The 17,639-nt window shown below is 43.0% G+C and overlaps 1 protein-coding gene across 2 annotated transcripts; it reads right to left on the bottom strand.

Moving 5' to 3' along the window:
- Window positions 1-3,036: 3,036 nt before the first annotated feature.
- ehd2b (EH-domain containing 2b) lies at window positions 3,037-17,122 on the bottom strand. 2 transcript variants are annotated; one of them, XM_086125295.1, is made up of 7 exons: window positions 16,985-17,122; window positions 14,445-14,676; window positions 12,791-12,967; window positions 8,642-8,739; window positions 6,951-7,363; window positions 6,543-6,707; window positions 3,037-6,199 (listed from the first exon to the last, which is right to left on the bottom strand). In XM_086125295.1, exons 2-7 carry the CDS (start codon window positions 14,663-14,665, stop codon window positions 5,630-5,632), a joined length of 1,644 nt encoding a protein of 547 aa, XP_085981421.1. In that variant the 5' UTR covers window positions 14,666-14,676; window positions 16,985-17,122; the 3' UTR covers window positions 3,037-5,629. The 2 variants fall into 2 exon arrangements, with proteins under 2 accessions (XP_085981421.1, XP_085981423.1); XM_086125297.1 differs by lacking the exon at window positions 16,985-17,122 and adding an exon at window positions 16,776-16,880.
- Window positions 17,123-17,639: the final 517 nt, after the last annotated feature.

Genomic DNA, 17,639 nt, shown 5'->3' with positions numbered 1-17,639 from the left:
CATACAAAGAAGTCAAGGATAACGGTTTATTCAACTATTGCTTAAGTTACTGTAATGGGGTGTTTGGCAACAAGAAAATGTTTACAATATCTCTCTTATTTATTCCATATGAGAATTTGAAATGTTGGTACATATTTTAGCAAGCATCATGGGAGTTGCCATGTTTGATTTGCTTTCGCAGGCCACATAAGAATAAGAATAAAATTAAGAAAACCTTTATTCGTCTCACAATGGAGAAATTCCCAATTTACAGCAGCAAAGTTACGAAAGGAAGAAAGTAGAAGAACAAAAAGTATAGGAGCTGCTGTAAAGGGAGCCACTCTCGCTGGGGGCCATCTGGAAAAATCTACTCGAGTAACAAATTATTTGTACTTATCAGTCCCATCCAAGGTTATTATACTTCATAAAAGCTAACAAAATAACTCAAACTAAAATTGAAAAACATTTTTGTTCACAAAACCAAATAAAAATGAAAAATCTTTTACAAAAAGTAGAACAAACTGTTTTATTCATGTAAGATGTTTTTTCAATCTTAACTATAATGATAGCAAACATGACTTTTGTTTTGGTTTTTGCCAATTAATCTTTTACATGAGCTCTCAGGGTTCATTTCAAATGTATTTATTTTCATATTGCTCCACATCCGTCCAGAAGGAGGAAGATCGCACAGTCGCTTGAGAATTGTACTTAACTAAAATTGATTTTTTTAAATTAATTTTAAAAACGATGCATTAAAAAATGAATACAAACTAAGAAGCCTGCTCCGAAAAGTCATGAAAAAAAAAACAAATGTCAAAAACTGTAATGAAAAATCCCAAACTATTATAACTGTGGCCCCCCATCACCGATGCATTCCAGGTGGATTTTTCTGACGTGGTTTTACACAATCACAAACGTTTATCAGCCCGACTGTAAGCCACAGACCTAAATGAGGGGCACGAGGCACATCATTTTTTTCTCTTAAAGGTACAGCGCACCAATCCTGAGGGGGAAACTGAACAGAGGCTAGGAAAAGAGATATTAATAACTCTCGGCTCGGCCCTCCGCATTCTTCACATGTGAGTCAGCTTCAGAGGCAGCGAACCAGCGACTCACTGAGTCGGGAGGATTGCTCCTGTTTCTCATTTGCCTCCCTTTCCCATGGAGGAGGAGTGGAATGATTATGTCCTCCTCTGGGAAAAATGGAACATTTCGTGCAAAAAAAAAAAAACGAGCGAGCACGCACACGCGAGCACAGACGGCTCCTTAAGGGAGCGTAGTGTACACAAATAGTGATGTGGATAGACTCCACTTTGTGCGGCTGATGTTGTGATTTAAGGGGGGGGGGGGATTGGAAAAAAGTGGTATGCATACTTGGCCCGGTCGGCCCGAGTGAGTCAGAGCGACTGTTTATCAGGACGGCCTGCAAGAGAACATGACACACGGTGCAACTGACACGTTGATGTAAATTCCAAAGCAAAACCCACAGGAGAGCAACACAGTAGTTTGAAGCGTGTTTGCCTCACAGCTTTGATGGTCCGCGTTCGGATCTCTGCTGGGGCCTTCTTGTGTGGAGTTTGTGTGTTGTGTTAGTCCAGGTACGCCTTTCAAAAACGAACCTGTTTCTCTCAAAAATGACTCAAAATTGTCTGTAAGTATGAATATGAGCATGAATGATTGTTATGATATATGCTCTGTGATTGGCTGGCAACCAGGTCAGGGTGCATCCCGCCTCTCTCCAAAAGTCAGCTGGGAGAGGCTCCAGCTCACCCTTAACCCCAATGAGAACAAACCTGTAGAGCATGAAGGAGTGGATTTTTTTTTCCATTGGAAATCTTGTAAAGTCAATAAATTGCATTATCCCGCCATCAACTGTACATGGTGAAGTTACGGTATTAGTGCAGAGATGAAATGGCGTAGGCCAGGGGTGCCCAAGTCCAGTTCTTGAGTTCCTGTCTCGCCTGTTTTAGATGTCTCCCTCCTCCAACAGACCTGACTCAAATGCTCAGGAACATTTTCAGAGCTTGCTGATGAGCGGATCATTTGAATCAGGTGTTGGAGGAGGGCTACATCTAAAACAGGCTGGATAGCGGCTCCCGAGAACCAGACTTGGGCACATCTGGCGTAGGGTAAAAAGAAAGGAGATTTCGCGTCGCCAATCAGTCTTGAAGACTTCTTTTCAATTAGTGATCACTCTGGTCATGAGTCATGACGTTGTCAAAGAGCGAGCTCTGGAAATTTAGCCAAAATAGCTGGTTCAACCCAGAATGGTGGACTTCCTTTTCAATTTGGAGACTTTGGACTGAGGGCGGCCCGGTAGTCCAGTGGTTGGCACGTCGGCTTCACAGTGCAGAGGTACCGGGTTCGATTCCAGCTCCGGCCTCCCTGTGTGGAGTTTGCATGTTCTCCCCGGGCCTGCGTGGGTTTTCTCCGGGTACTCCGGTTTCCTCCCACATTCCAAAAGACATGCATGGCAGGCTGATTGGACGCTCTAAATTGTCCCTCGGTGTGAGTGTGGCCGTGGATGGTTGTTCGTCTCTGTGTGCCCTGCGATTGGCTGGCAACTGATTCAGGGTGTCCCCCGCCTACTGCCCGAAGACGGCTGGGATAGGCTCCAGCACCCCCCGCGACCCTAGTGAGGATCAAGCGGTTCGGAAAATGGATGGATGGATGGACTTTGGACTGTGCACTCCATGGTGACAGACATGTAAACCCAATTTTGTGTTGCTCCATGAAACTGTTGCCAGAGACAATTTTTTTTTTCAAACTTTCCAGGCTGCGCAATTGAGTGAGTTTTGGGCAAAGGTGTTTATTATCATCCAGAACGGACATAATTCTTTGTCACACAGTATAGACAAAAAAGATTCAAAATTTAGCCTCGAATCTTTAATACCTCCTTCCAATCTGGGCTCATTTGGCCAAATTCCCTTCTAGAGTTCATCAAAGTACGAGCTCTAAAAAATTAGCCAAAATGGCTAGTTCAAACCAAAATGGCCGACTTTCTGATCAACAAAATACACTTGTAGACAGTCAAAGTCCAGATAAGATGACACGAGACACAGTCAAGTAACTTTATTGCTGTGTAGCCGACATGAGGCCAGGCGGTGGCACTGTGCACAGTAGTAGTAGTAATTTTGGGTCTCTGTGTACGCTTTATTACAGTCATGTGAGCAATGAGACACACCCAAAAAAAAAAAAACCAAGGTGCGCATCGAGCCGCAAATGTGTTTTCGTGGCAAAATATATGCTTAATGATGTGAAGGAGAGTGGTGATATACACAACGGGTGAGCTAAGGAAGCGGCGTGCACAGCAAATGGCTATAATACATCACACTTAGGAGTTACGATAAATACATTTTATTTAACCACTTCATTAAGTACACCTGCACTGTCTAATCCGAACCAATGAAAGACCAGGAAATAACGCAGAACTAACAAACAAATGCTGCTTTCGGGAAAACTGGAAACATGGACATTTCTGACCCTCGGCAAGGAAAAGTGGTTATCACATCAAGGAGTTTGTTTGCACCATTTCAGGCTCTTTGGTGTCATATGGTACAGTCCCCCTCAAAAATCAAAATGGCACAGCCCCAACTCTCCTGACGTGTCAATGACATCCTTCCAGGATGAACCAGGCACTAACTAATGCTGCATTCAAGGAAACTAGCAAAGTGAAGCTCACAGACGTAAAAGTCGAATATATTTAAGTTTAATTATTAATGATACTGGCATTTAACACAAATTGTTTCGCATGAGAATGAGTCTTTTTTATTTTTTTTTTGCAATAATGTATTCAGTAAAATGTTTAATAAAAAATATGCACTCTGCTGGCCGAATTAATCAGCCGATCACTCTTTTAAAATTGGGGGGGGGGGGGGATTGTCCGATTTTTGCCGATTGTTCTTTTTTACTCATGTAGCATTCCAACATAAGACAAAGATAATGACATCAAAACGCCCCACCTCTCCAAAAAAAGTATATGCTGTTGAATACGAAAGCACAAAGTAACGTATGACAGTCACATTTTCTGTCTTTAACCATATCTTTATTGATGTGAGTGTTAAGGGACCAAAAGAGAAGTTTATAGTCATTACATATCTATTTTAAAAGAATAAGCACTCGATTAATTGGTTATCGGTTCAAAAAAAAAAACGTATGAGGTTGGACTAGTTCAACAATGGGTCGATTAATGTTGTTCAGTTTGCCCCCAAAGGAACATTTTCAAATTTCCAGCAACATTGAATGCAGCGACACAACTTGAAATACACTGTGCATTTTTTGTTTGGAGTTTGGCTTTGACAAAGGTCAATTTTTTTCTGTCCTTATGGTTTTAGTTAGTCTCCTTGGAGGAGATTTCTAAAATCCCAGTGATATGAAACATAAACAGAGTTCTTTGCAAGTATCACAATAGGTTTGTTATCCAGCTCCAAGTGAAGTGCAGTATGCATATATTTCTGGTTTCCCAGCAGCAAAACATTTACAAAAATAAAACTTTGAATGCAGCTCTAGTTCTGGAAGTGTGCAGGTGTACCTAACGTTGTGACCAGTGAGTTATTTAAAGCTAGTAGTGCCGCCATCTTGTTATGGGACGCGGCGCTGGCTGTACAAAATTCAAATTAATATTACGGTATGTATTTGTCGGGGGTCCGAGAGACAAGAGCGCATCAAACGAGTCTGTTCATTCATCAATCTCTTGTCTATCATCACCATCTGTCTATTCCTCTACCCATCTGTCCATATATACTTCTCTATCACTTCCTCCATTACAGTAATACCTGCATAATGGCGATTCAGTATTTGCAAAATCCCTTACTCATTCAGTATTCGCAAAATCCCTTACTCACGTTGTTTTGAAACTAGCTTTAGTTATTCGCAATACCTCCCTAATTTGTGGTCTTTGACACATTTTTATGAGATGCCACAAGATGGTGCCAAAGCTCAGATAAATGGAAAGTTGTAATTGGTATCAAGGAAGTACTGTGAAGTACTGAGAAGTTTTTAAGATATTTGCGTATCGGCCTTTTTGAAATAAAATCATCCGTAAACCATTTACTTATCTAGGCAGTATTATAAGATGAGTGTAGAATATTAGCTCTTTGACTGCCATTGACGGCTATAGACGTCAAAAATAAATTTTTAAGGCGCTGGCAGTAAATGAGTTAAAGGATTTTGCATTTTCAGTTTGTGGAATATTTACAGATTAGACTATTAATATAGACCATTACAGTAATCCCCATTGACTATTTGCAAATTTACCTCATTGCGTTTTTTTCCGATATCCCATTTTTGTTCTGTATCTATAACGGCCTAAGACACAACAAGTTGGCACCATAGCCCAGCTAAGAGGAAAGTAGTACAAAGACATTTCAACTCTCCCTATCCCACACAAATTACTGTATGTCGAGCTGTCATCCATCGGCCTATCCACTGATAAATTCATCCATTCTACATCTATCCATTCAGCCAACATTAATTGCCTCACAGGTAGTAATTGGCATAAAGGAAATATTCTGAAGAAACATATCTGAACTGTCCCTGTCCCGCACGAGTAGCTGGGGAATACTGTATCCACCCGTCTAGATGTCATCTATTGGTTTATCTATTGATAAGTTCATTCATCCGTCCATCCATCCATGCATTCATGCATCCATCACTCGATACACACGTCAGAGCCTTTCTGCCTGCGCTTGGAGGGTGGCACCAGGCGGCTGGGCAACTCCGGGGGAAGACCGTGGCCCTCCAGCTTGACTTCGATCAGGTGGCTGGCCAAGGCGAACTCCTCCTCATCCAGCATGCCATCGCGGTCCACGTCAGACAGCTTCCAGATGCGGCCCAGCACGGAGTTGGGCAGACGAGAGCTGACCATCCAGTGCTTGACCTTGGTGCCGCTCAGCTTGCCCTCGTTGGGCGCCAGGTTGTAGAAGATCTCGTCATACTTGGGCTTGTCCTTGGTCACCACCCACTTGTCTGGCTCGTCCTCACAGCCATCGTCAGCCTCGTCGTCCTCATTGGTAAATGGGTCACCTTCGCCGAAGGGTCCAGCGTGGGTGCCCAGGAAAGCGCCTCCCTCCACGCCGGGCTGCTCGCCGGCCTCCAGCTCCTCCTGGCGCAGAAGCGGCATCAACTTGGCGATGTCCACCGACAACAGCTCGTCCAGGGCCGCCATCAGGTTGGGCTTCAGGGTTTTGAACTTGGTGAAGTCGTGGACCATCAGTTGCTCCTGACAACCACAATTTAGAAATGACCAAATACGTATCATCACGACACAAGCAATTTCCGGATGTCTTGAAGAAGAAAAACAATTTTAATTCGGGATTGTTTGAATCTGTGACGAAGTTGGGGCTATCTATTAGTTCTTCCAACTGTATATCCAACCATTCATCTGTCTACCCTTCGATATACAGTACATCCTTTCATCGATCCAATTATCTGCCATTCATTTATCCATCCGTCCATTTATTCTTCCATGCATCCGCAAACTTCCATCTGTCTATCATTTCATTGATCCATCCATCCATCCAGTCAGCCATCCATCCATTTAGCCATCCATGAATTCAACTGACCTGCATCTTGGCGCAGTCGGGGAAGTCTCCGGCGGAGATGTTGTGCTGCAGTTGTATCTTTGAGAAAATGACGGGCAACTGGTAGATGAGGTTCTTCTTCTTGTTGTCCTTCCTGAACACCGACGGCATCTCTTGCTTCAGATAGCTGATGATGTGAGCGTGCACCTGAACACGGTAGGCGTAAAGTTATTTCCCCTCCAAGCAACGTGGAATTCCTTTTTGAGTTGGTCTTGAATCTCTTAAGCCAGGGTTTGATCCCACTTAAACCCAACTAAAAATAAACCTTCACAAGACCAAAGCCGTATTTGTTGGGATAAAAAGTTTTTTTTTTTTTTTTTTTTAGTCAGGCGGACCCAAGTTCTCCTGTATTCCTTCCATACAGTCAACCTCCAAAAAACAAAGACCCACCCGGACCAGGCGTGCCCTCTTCACCAGGTCATTGAGCTTGCGTAGAGCCGCGTGACGAGGAAGGTTCTGGATGTCGGCAAACAGATCCTTCTCCTCCAGCTCAAACAGCTTGCGGTTGTCTGACACCATGAGGGGCTCGGACCAGAAGGAGCCTATGTAGACCCTCAGAACCTCAGGTGTGCCGAACACCTTGCCCAGGGACCACATAAGGGCGCCGTAGACCCTCATGAGCTGCTGGGTGCCCACCATGTCGGCCTTGTTGAGAACCACTCGCAGCTTGTCCTCGTTGCCTTTCAGCGCGCCGATGGCCTCCGAGAACTCATCCGAGATCTCCAGCTTGTGGGCGTCAAAGAGCAAGATGATGCGGTCTACGCGCTCGGCAAACCAGCGCAGCACGGCGGGAAAGTCGTAGCCTGCGGGCAAGGATGGGTTCACCAATCAGAGCTGGAATACACAAGACCGAGCCCTGCCACAAATATACAAAAAAAAAAAAAACGCAAAGAATTGACGCCCTATTACCGTGCTTACTAAGGTTGTGCATCTATCCGTAAAAAGACGATGGGATAATTATCTCGCCACATGGGGTACAATAAGATTCAAGAATGGTACTTTGTACATTTTCAAATGAACGATTCGGTAGGTTTACAATTTGAGTCAATGGAGTACGGCTGTAGCTTTGGTCGTGCTGATTAAAACTCATTCACTGCCAATGACGGCTATAGATGTCAAAGATCCATTTTTATTCAGCTGGCAGTGAATAAGCCATTGACAGCTATAGAAGTCAAAAATCCACTGCATATGAAATATATATGTGGATATACACACACATATCATTTATAATGTACGGTATGAAGATAGGGGCGGCCTGGTGGTCCAGTGGTTAGCGCCTCACAGTGCAGAGGTTCAATTCCAGCTCCGGCCTCCCTGTGTGGAGTTTGCATGTTCTCCCCGGGCCTGCGTGGGTTTTCTCCGAGTATCCCGGTTTCCTCCCACATTCCAAAAACATGCATGCCAGGCTGGTTGAACACTCAAAATTGTCCCTAGGTGTGAGTGTGAGCACGGATGGTTGTTTGTCTCTGGTTGCCCTGTGATTGGCTGGCAACCGGTTCAGGGTGTCCCACGCCTACTGCCCGAAGGCGGCCGGGATGGGCTCCAGCCTTCACCACGACCCTTGTGAGGATAAGCGGATCGGAAAATTGAAGGAAGTATGATGATAATAAATCTGATTGCCAAAGAACCAAAGTAATTATGCAATGCTGTTGATGAAAACCATTTTTTTTAATGCCGCCAGTTGGAACATTGCCGTCATGGGAAGTGCAGGCATACAGTCACTTACTTGGGGCGAAGTACCTCTACACTATGTGGAAATAACAACATGATGTCATTTTTTTGGAAGAATGCCTACCTGTGTAGCAATCTGTCTTAGTCGCTAGACATGAGATATTTTGCACTAGTTTCTCCACAGATTAGATACAAGTTTTTTTTCCACTGGGGTGTCGCAAGTAAGCATTTGTTGTGGGAATTGATGACTTTTTATTGAAAAAATGAAAAAAATATTCCTAACCACTTCAATAGAGTGGAATTTAACAGAATTAACAACCCTAGTTTGAAAGCCTATCCCCAGTTTAAAACATACAAATCCATGGGTAATTAGTATTATGATCCTTCATTTCCTTTGTCGTATTTCTCACCTCGGCTCACTCTCTGCTTGGCTCCTGAGAGGATTCCGGGCGTGTCAATGATGCTGATGCTCTCTAGCACCTGATTGGACATCTGGGCGCATTGGAACCTGCAACACAAGATGAACGCACATCAGACACAACTGAGGGGCAAAATACAGTTTACGAGCGTTATGAGTTACGTCAGCAGGGAATGCCACATTTACAATACTGAATTCATTCATATTGTAGTTTGTAAACTGACAAGGACAACAGTCATTGCATCATACCCTCTCGATATGAAATGCACCAAATCGAATCGTACTCCACCGAATCGCAACTGAGTCGAGTCAATCCGCTCTAAAATCCAACCGTCCTTGAATCATCATATCGCACCCCATATATTGCGATGGGTATCGCACTCTAATTGGAGAGCTGCGCTGCCCTAAAACACATAACTTTTTTATTACTGTATTATCATAATATTTTTTTTACGACATGAATGTGCCGACCCATGTGTCCGTTTGGAAATTGAGATGTGGCCAACCCCGCCTGAACTCAAACCACGGCGGGTTCGGACTCTAACGGAAAAACGCCTGCTCCATTGTGTAAGGGAGCGCTCATGGCTTCCCACTTCCTGAATGGAAAAACGCAGTCCCAGCTGCCAGAATCAAACAATAAGACTTGCTAATGATGTCGCGCCTCTGGAACAACAACAACAGCACTTCCTGTGGCCCGCCAGCTAAACGAGCGCCCCGTTTCCCGACCCTCCTCGCCCGGATGAGAAGAGAAACAAAGGGCAATACCAAGGCAGGATTCCCGGGATTTCTCCGACAGAGAATCGTCACTGCTTGCTTTTGGGTCTTAATGTTAACACCGCGTAGCTCATATTTACACTTTTTAAATGTAGAAAAAAAGGAAATTGTATTTGCTTGCGTTTGACTCGAGTGCGTTATTGTTTTGACAACTTAATATCAACAGTCCTCACATTTTTTTACACGTAAGAACGTCAAGAACGTAGTTGCGAACATTGATAATAATGAGCTGTGTGCGACATCTAGGAAATTAATTATCTTTGGTTGCATTTAAATCAAGTGTGGTTTCTCAATATTAGCAGTGGTTAACTTCATTTTATATCTGTTAGGAAGTAGTTTAGAAAATTAAAAAATACATATATGTGAGGCTCATCTACGAAGCAAGTCTTCATTTGTGTTTGACACGAATGTCAAGTCAAGTCAACTGTATTTATAGAGCACTTTCAAACAGCCATCGCTGCATACAAAGTGCTGTACATGGAGCAATTTAACATGCACAATAAACAGTAAGACAAATGGGTAATAAAGGCGGTAGAAAGCACCAAACAGTAAAACCAAGAAGAAATCTAAGTCATGCTGAGTCGAATGCCAAAGAATACAAGTGAGTTTTGAGGAGGGTTTTGAAGATGGGCAGCGAGGAGGCTTGCCGAATGTTCAGTGGGAGGTCATTCCAGAGAGAGGGACCAGCAACAGAAAAGGCTCGATCCCCTCTGAGCCTGAGTTTAGTTCTTGGTACTTCTAATAATGTCTGGTCCACAGACCTGAGGCGCCGGGCAGGTGTGTAGGGGCGGATGAGCTCAGAGAGGTAAGGTGGCGCGAGATTATTCAGAGATTTGAAAACAAATAAGAGGATCTTGAAAATAACTCTAAAATGTATGGGGAGCCAGTGAAGGGATGCCAGAGTAGGAGTTATGTGCTCCCTCTTACGAGTACCAGTCAAGAGGCGAGCAGCGGCATTCTGGACCAGCTGAAGGCGCTTAATGGAGGACTGGCGGACTCCAAAGTAAAGGGCATTGCAGTAATCGAGCCGGGATGTGACAAAGGCATGAATTACTGTCTCAAAGTGTTCATGTGAGAGGAGAGGTTTTATTTTGGCCAGCTGTCTAAGGTGAAAGAAGCTGGATTTGACAACGGCACCAATTTGCCGATCAAGTTTGAAATCACTGTCCAGTTTAAGGCCCAGGTTTGAGACTGTTGACTTAAGATAAGGAGACAGGGGGCCCAAGTCTGCAGGATGGGATGTACAAGGGCCACTGGGACCAAACGATATCACCTCTGTCTTCTTTTCATTGAATTTCAAGAAATTCTGTGCCATCCAGGTTTTGATTTCTTCCAGACAGGATAGGGTGGCCTTAATGAGAAGGCGTCTTTCTTGCTCAGTGGGACATAGATCTGGCAGTCATCTGCATAGCAGTGGAAGGGAATACCATGTTTCCTTAAGATGGAACCCAATGGGAGCAAATACAGCGAGAACAGCAGAGGCCCCAGAATTGAGCCCTGTGGAACACCACATGACAGGGGAGCAGTACGTGACTCAGAGCAGCCAAGGCTGACACAAAAGGTTCTGTCAGCTAAATAGGACCTAAACCACTCAAGAGCACTGCCGCCAATGCCCACCAAGTGCTGCAAACGAGTCAGCAGAATACTGTGATCCACTGTATCAAATGCTGCAGTTAAGTCCAATAAAACTAGACACACGTGGTCTCCAGCGTCATTTGCCAGGAGGATGTCATTAGAAACGCGTAACAGGGCTGACTCCGTGCTATGCATCGTCTTGAAACCTGACTGGAAGACCTCCAAGATGTTATGTTCATCCAAGAAAATTTTCAACTGCATGTGCACCACTTTTTCCAGAATTTTGGAAATGAAAGGCAGTTTGGAAATGTGTGATTGTTTTCATCACTCATTCTTAACGGTGACTAACTTATTTTTACATGTGTAAGAATGCGGGTAAGAATGCTAAAATAATGAGATGTAGAGTATCTCGGAAGTAAATATCTCAGTTTGCATTTGACTCGAGTGCGTGATTTTTTTTTTTTTTGGGCTTCCCGAAATTAACAGTGGTTAATTTCATTTTACATTTGTAAAAATATGGTTCAAGTGTCTTAGTGTCTTTATGAGATTAGTTGCATGAGGCTCATCTGCAAGGCAATGTTGCTCACTTCAAACTTTCTTATTATTTTTTTTAATACTTGTAAGAATGTAAACAAGAATGTTAAAAAACGAAAAATGTGAAGCAAATGTATTGGCTCATGTTTGTCTTGAGTGTGTGATTATCTCAATATTGTTTGAACCAAAAAGTTTGTGAATGGCGGCTCTACGTTCTTCATAGGCATGAGAGTGTGATGCTGTTTTTCACATGTGCGCCGCGATTGGCTTGTGACTGGTTAAGGATGAACCCCACCTCTCGCCCCTAAATGTCAGCAAAGATTGGCTCCATGTCAACACTAAAGAGGGCAAGCGCTCTACAAAGGATGCCAATTGAGTCTTGAAAAAAAATGTGTCTTTGAATGAATTAAATAAAAACTTTTAGATTGTATCATGGTGAGCGTTTAAGATTAACAAGCGTGCCGCTTTCCTCCCAAAGACAGGAAGTCAAAGACAAACACTAAAGTGGGAGTCCCAGGATTTCTTCGCTTGCCTTCCTGTGACGTTAGTGGTGAAAAAAACAAACAGGAGGAATTCTGTCTGGGGTTCTCAAAGACTCACACCTCACTCCCTACTTCTCTCCTGACCTCTGTCTCTCATCTGAAGTCCAAAAAAGACACAGAAAGTCTTATTTTTACACTTGAAAAAAAACAAAAGATGAGTGAGGCTCATCTGCGAGGTAAATTGCCTTCGCTTACATTTCATTGAAGTGCTTGGTTGTTTTAATATGGAGGTGTATTGCTGCAACACCAGAAAAAAAAGTTTGATATCACATTATCAATGTGATCAATTTCAGGCTTTAACATGACATGATGCACATTTTAAAGTGATAGGTTATCACTTTTCATGAAAGTTATTGTGTTTGATGAAAGTTTCAATGTTTTCCAGTAATAGGTTTCACAAAAATTCACCTTGTTGTCATTGGCTCGGCCTTGGTCAAATGACAAGTAAGGGTTTGTTTATTCAGGAATTGCTTCAGCTTTTGCCACCCGGAAGTACGTATGAGGTCATGGGGAAAGGTTTTATACAAATGAACTTGCCTTGCCTCCGTCCATTTACACTTCCCCTCCGCTCTTTCATCACCCGCCCTCCTGATAACATTCCCTTTCTCCTCTTTTCCGCAAATAAAGTAAGGGGGCGGAAGTTGGGCAGACACATTTTGAAAAATTCCAAAGGCTTCACAACATTCCCACTCGTAAACATTTCATTTTTCGCTCACCTATTGAGGAAGGTGTTACCAAAGGGGTTGAGCTTCCGGAAGGGTTTGTTGGGATCCACGATGAGGGCGTTCCCGGGAATGACGTTCTCCACATCGCCGTGCATGATGGCAGTGAAGCAGTCAGTGGTGGGTTCGGGTCCTACGCGGCTGCCGGGAATCTCCTGCTCCAGCAGGTATCTGTCAATCACATCGGGGTTATGTCCCACCTCTAAGGTATTGCCTCACTTCAGTGGTTGGCAAACCTTTTTTGAGCCAAAGCACATACTGTAACTTACAGTCGAAATATCACCAAAACTACAGAATGCAAGAACTGAACTGCCTTGGGACAAAATGGAAAAAGTGATTCTCAAAATATTTAAAATTAAAACCCAACTGATTCGACGGCTGGTGAATTTAGTCATCATCTTCCGAACCGCTTGATCGTCACTAGGGTCGCAGGGGTTGCTGGAGCCTATCCCAGCTGTCTCCAGGCAGTAGGCGGGGGACACCCTGAATCGGTTGCCAGCCAATCGCAGGGCACACAGAGACGAACAACCATCCACGCTCACACTCATACCTAGGGACAATTTAGAGTGTTCAATCAGCCTGCCACGCATGTTTTTGGAATGTGGGAGGAAACCGGAGCACCCGGAGAAAACCCACGCAGGCCCGGGGAGAACATGCAAACTTCACACAGGGAGGCCGGAGCTGGAATCGAACCCGGTACCTCTGCACTGTGAAGCCGACGTGCTAACCACTGGACTACCGGGCCGCCCCTGGTGAATTTAATTGGCAGATATTAGCTCTTTTAGTATAGGCAGAAATCTGCAAAACAGAAATTGGGTCATTTTAATTTATTTATTGGGGGGGATTTTTGCAGATTAATTTGTTTTATCTATCTAACTATCTATCTATATCTATATCTATAGATAGATAGATAGATAAATAGATAAATATATATATACTGCGATTGGCTGGCAACCGGTTTAGGGTGTCCCCCGCCTACTGCCCAAAGACAGCTGGGATAGGCTCCAGCACCCCCCGCGACCCTAGTGAGGATAAAAGCGGTTCGGAAAATGGATGAATGAATAAATAAATATATATATAGGCTGAAAATATTTCAAAGTCTGAGTATTTTAAAACTGCAAGATGTTCTGCCTCTAATTCATATCGTCATTGTTGTAAACATTAAGACACCCCAAAAATGTTATTTTTATGATTGGAATTTATTTTTTAAGCAAATTTTAAAAAATCATGATTGTTATTTTTTTTAAAAAACAAAAATATGTTTAGATTTTTCATGAATAAGCAGGGCTAAGCTGTCAATAAGCGTTTTGGGCAAAAAAACGGGTTTAGCTTCCAATAAATAAATGAATAAAAAAATAAAAACAATTTCCCAAAAAAATCTTGAAAAGAAAAAAGAGATGAAAATGCTTCCGAACCGTGAATATCCACTGTAATTCAAAAATCGAATGTGGTCTCCCCTGGTTTAATTGCCATCGAGTACAAAAGCATTTAATTGTTCTGCCTGTCACGACATGTCACTGGCACAGATAAATGAAGGAAGAAACATTATTTGGAGTCAATAAATAAGGATATTTTGCCCAGTGAAGAGATACTGGACCCTTTTCTGTGGGTGCGGGGGTCGGGGGAGGGGGAGCCGGGAGTGTCTCACTTGATGAAGGTGGTCTTCCCGGTGGAATACTGGCCCACAACCAGGACCATGGGCTTGTTGTCGAAGTCAGCATCCTCCAGGCTGAGCGAGTGGAAGTCGTGGAAGCCGTAGTACTGCTCCAGCGGCAGCAGCTTTTTGCGGTACAGCGACTTCAGACCCTCGGTCACCGTGCGGATCACCTCCGGCGCCTTCTTCACGTTCTTACGCCCCCAGCGCGACATCTCGACAGGATCTTGAGCAGCAAAAAAAATAAAAAATAAAAAAGACAAGACAAGACACTCAATCACATTGGAAGGATCACGTTTACCATCGATTTGAGAATTTTTACATTTATTTTGAAAAATGTCAGAATAGAAGGATAAAAAGGAAAAAGAATAAATCAAAAGAAATTTTGAAATAATGCCTTCTTTAAAATTGTCAATGAAAAGGTTGTTGCAAGTTATCACTATTTTATACCTGAAGAAAGTCACATTTTAACTATTCACGTAGCATGCCTTTTTTTTCTGTAAACGATGCCTTTATTCTTTTACTATACTCTACATATACTACAACTTTTTTCCCTCAAAAAATGGCACTTTATTCCTGTAAAAAAAGTCATTTTTAATAATTTGTCTGTGTTAAAACATGTCCGTAGTTAGTAACGTTTTTGGATATCAAGGTTGACCCAGGAGCTCGGTTGTTTTTCATTCCTGTTTTACTTGTAGCAGCAGTTGACTTCTTTTTACACTTGCATGACAAGTGGACGCACTCACAGAGTGACACCGGGAGCTTCTTGGATGCGCATGGGCTGTATTTCCTCTTAAGGAAAAAAAATAAATAAAATGCTTCAGATGTTTCCTCTATTTGTGTGTGAAAGTTGCGCCATCGTCCTTGAAACCTCACACCGAAAAAGATCACGTTTGAAGTTCGGGAATAATTTACAATAGGAAGAGGAAGAGCAAATCGTGAGATGTCATTCCCAATACGGCAGGAGAGTGCAATAAATAACAGCCCTCTCCATAGCCCCCCCCCCCCTTTGAATGCCACTGATCACAGTAACACCAAGCAGAGATTTTCTTTACTTTAAACTTTCAGTGTATTGAATTGGATTTAGCATGTTTCAATAAGCTAATGTGAGGCGCACCCTTAACTCTCCCCACCCCCCTTCCCTCCGGCTGACCACCGTACCACCACCCTTTCTACCATCCATTAGATAGTGTATGTGTCCCTCAATGTAAAAAAAAAAAAAGCTTGGACATAGCTGCAATCCGTAAAGACCATCCCTGTTTGTTTCTGCCTGAGGCAGACAGCTGCTTATTAAGGAGTGCTGCACTTCGAGTGCAGATGTGGAATTTTTTTTTTTTTTGTGGAGCCCTCCAGGAGGTTGCCTAACATTGTCAGTGCATGCCTGGAAAAAGCTGGTGCTCCAAGTTGGAACAGTTTCAAACCCAGCCCATGCTCAGGCCGCAGTTCATGACTTCAGTGTAAAAGTGAGTAAGACATTCCTTTTCATCCCCTTCTGCTTTTTTGCCTCACAGCGTGCACAGTGTTCACATAGTGGGGGGAAAAGGAAAAAAAAAGGTTCCATTTGGGAATCCTCATTTTGACTGAAAGGCACAGTTCATTTAAGTGGAGTAGTGGCGGCTGACTTGTCCATTTTTGGAGTCATTCGTGGGGTAGAGGGAAAAAAAACAGCACAATGCGGACATGTCACAAGATCTGTGCAGAGAAATAACGTTGGTGTTGAAATGGGGAAAGCAATAACAGGAGACTTGTGGGAATATTTTAAGGCAGGGGAATTCGCTAGTGGCATTAAAGGAGGATGGCGGGGAGAAAAGACAGCTTTTCCACTGGAAATAAGTGCAGGGAAGGACAGTTCACATGCATTTGGGATTCAACTGAACTGTACTTCACCAATATATTGTACTGGATTAAAAAAAAAAGATGAATTCACCATAACATTACCAGTAAATACAATTTTGACCTCCGCACTTAAACATAGGGGGGAAAAAACTGTACAGTGGTATTGAACCGAATGGCTGAATCCAACCAAACTGTACTGAACTAAATTCAGTTGAAGCCACTGTAACATGCTGCAACTTTCAACGTTAACAAACAAACGTTACGATAGTAAGTTAAATACCGTCCAACTGAATGGTATTGAACAAATGTACGGCACAGGATTAAGAATAACAAAGTCGAATCCACTGTTAACGTTCTCCGTTTCATTCAGAAATTCTTTTGCATACCATCAGAGGGAGCTCGACTCCCACCACCAAATTATCACAAGCCTAAATCCCCAAAGAAACATCATTTGGTTGAATACGACAGTGAAGAAGACCTTGAAGTTACCTGATCAGTTTACATTTCAGGTAAATGCAATCCTTTCTTCGCTGCCATGTATGAAGGCTCGAAGAAAGTTTGACAGTCACTTTTCACCCCCCAATTGTGTGTGTCATCTGACTTTGGAAGTTTTCAACTCACATTTACAGGAGAAAAAAAAAACACAATAAGGAAATCAAAGTAGGTGCAAATATTCAACAGGAGAGTAAAGTACTTACATGTATGGGTGTACCTCTGGTTGAATTTTAAAAAAGGGCTGAAGGTGGAGGTAAGAGGTTGGGTCTTTTTGTTGCTTCTTCTGCAAGGTTTGATGTCGTTCTCAGCTTTTTTTTTTTCCGACCCAGCCCTCTTCCTCACTCCTACTTGGATGCTCCTCCTCCTCCTCCTCCTCCTCTCATTTACAGCAAGTAAGCGCCGATGCCTGGCAACGCTGTGGGCAGCACAAAACACTCCAGAGGAAGAAGGACAGGGAGGGAGGGGACCACGAATAAAGCATTTGGGCGGGGAGGCCTTTTTATGAAATGACACACGAGGATTTCACATGACATCTGCTACTTGGGATACAGTCGTCCAACCTTTGTAGACACCACTTTCCATCATTGCATTATCTGAATTGCTTTATAAAAATAAATACATCTGACTGAGATTTGTTATTTAATATTCATAGGATGGCAAAAAACTTGAACTTGAACTTTTGAAACCAAGACTTTGCAGATTGATTTTTTTTGTCCGATTAACATTGGTTAACTTATTTTTGCACTTGTATGGGTGCTCTGTTAAAATGCAATTCAAACATCATTTCTTTAAATGTGATTTTTTTTTCACGCCCCAAAATACAACTTTTTTCAAGAGTGAAACCTTTTTTACCATGAA

Source organism: Hippocampus guttulatus, chromosome 12, assembly GCF_054856545.1.
Source record: "Hippocampus guttulatus isolate MCC_2025c chromosome 12, RoL_Hgut_1.0, whole genome shotgun sequence".
Taxonomy (NCBI): domain Eukaryota; kingdom Metazoa; phylum Chordata; class Actinopteri; order Syngnathiformes; family Syngnathidae; genus Hippocampus; species Hippocampus guttulatus.
This window is presented reverse-complemented; position numbering and strand designations above follow the sequence as displayed.